Source organism: Octopus bimaculoides, chromosome 20 (assembly GCF_001194135.2).
Source record: "Octopus bimaculoides isolate UCB-OBI-ISO-001 chromosome 20, ASM119413v2, whole genome shotgun sequence".
NCBI classification, from domain to species: domain Eukaryota; kingdom Metazoa; phylum Mollusca; class Cephalopoda; order Octopoda; family Octopodidae; genus Octopus; species Octopus bimaculoides.
Window position 1 is genome coordinate 33025123 of NC_069000.1, and position 427 is coordinate 33025549.

Below are 427 nucleotides of genomic sequence, written 5' to 3' on the forward strand. Positions count from 1 at the left end.
AGAACTGACTTACAACTCAAAATGGAAAGAAACAGAATTTATGCTGTAACGCATTCATTTCAAACTTCTCACGATTCTGCTAACTACTCCGCACTCAAGTCACAAATGCTTCAGTTGGAGACCAAGTAAGATCTTACCTCATTATTGTATCTTTACTAATTTCTAATTCCGACGCATAACGTCCCATCCGTGATTTTTCTCTTTCCCTTTCCTCTTCTATCTCTCCGAACAGATTTGTGCGATCATGTTCCAATTTCTTCATCTTCCGGTTTTCTTTCTTCACATGCTTCAATATATCATCATTATCATTATTAATATTATTATTATTATTATTATTATTATTATTATTATTATTATTATTATTATTATTATCTCCATCATCATCATCGTTGTCGTCGTCGTCGTCGTCAGCATAATCATCATCAAC

The 427-nt window shown here is 32.8% G+C and overlaps 1 protein-coding gene across 1 annotated transcript in view; it reads right to left on the bottom strand.

The window, feature by feature from the left end:
* The window catches only part of LOC106877695 (uncharacterized), a 23529-nt gene that overhangs the window by 2317 nt on the left and 20785 nt on the right, over window positions 1–427 (bottom strand). The window contains exon 7 of the mRNA XM_014926647.1: window positions 138–286. Within this exon, the coding sequence (XP_014782133.1) occupies window positions 138–286 (149 nt within the window). The remainder of the gene's footprint in view (window positions 1–137; window positions 287–427) is intronic.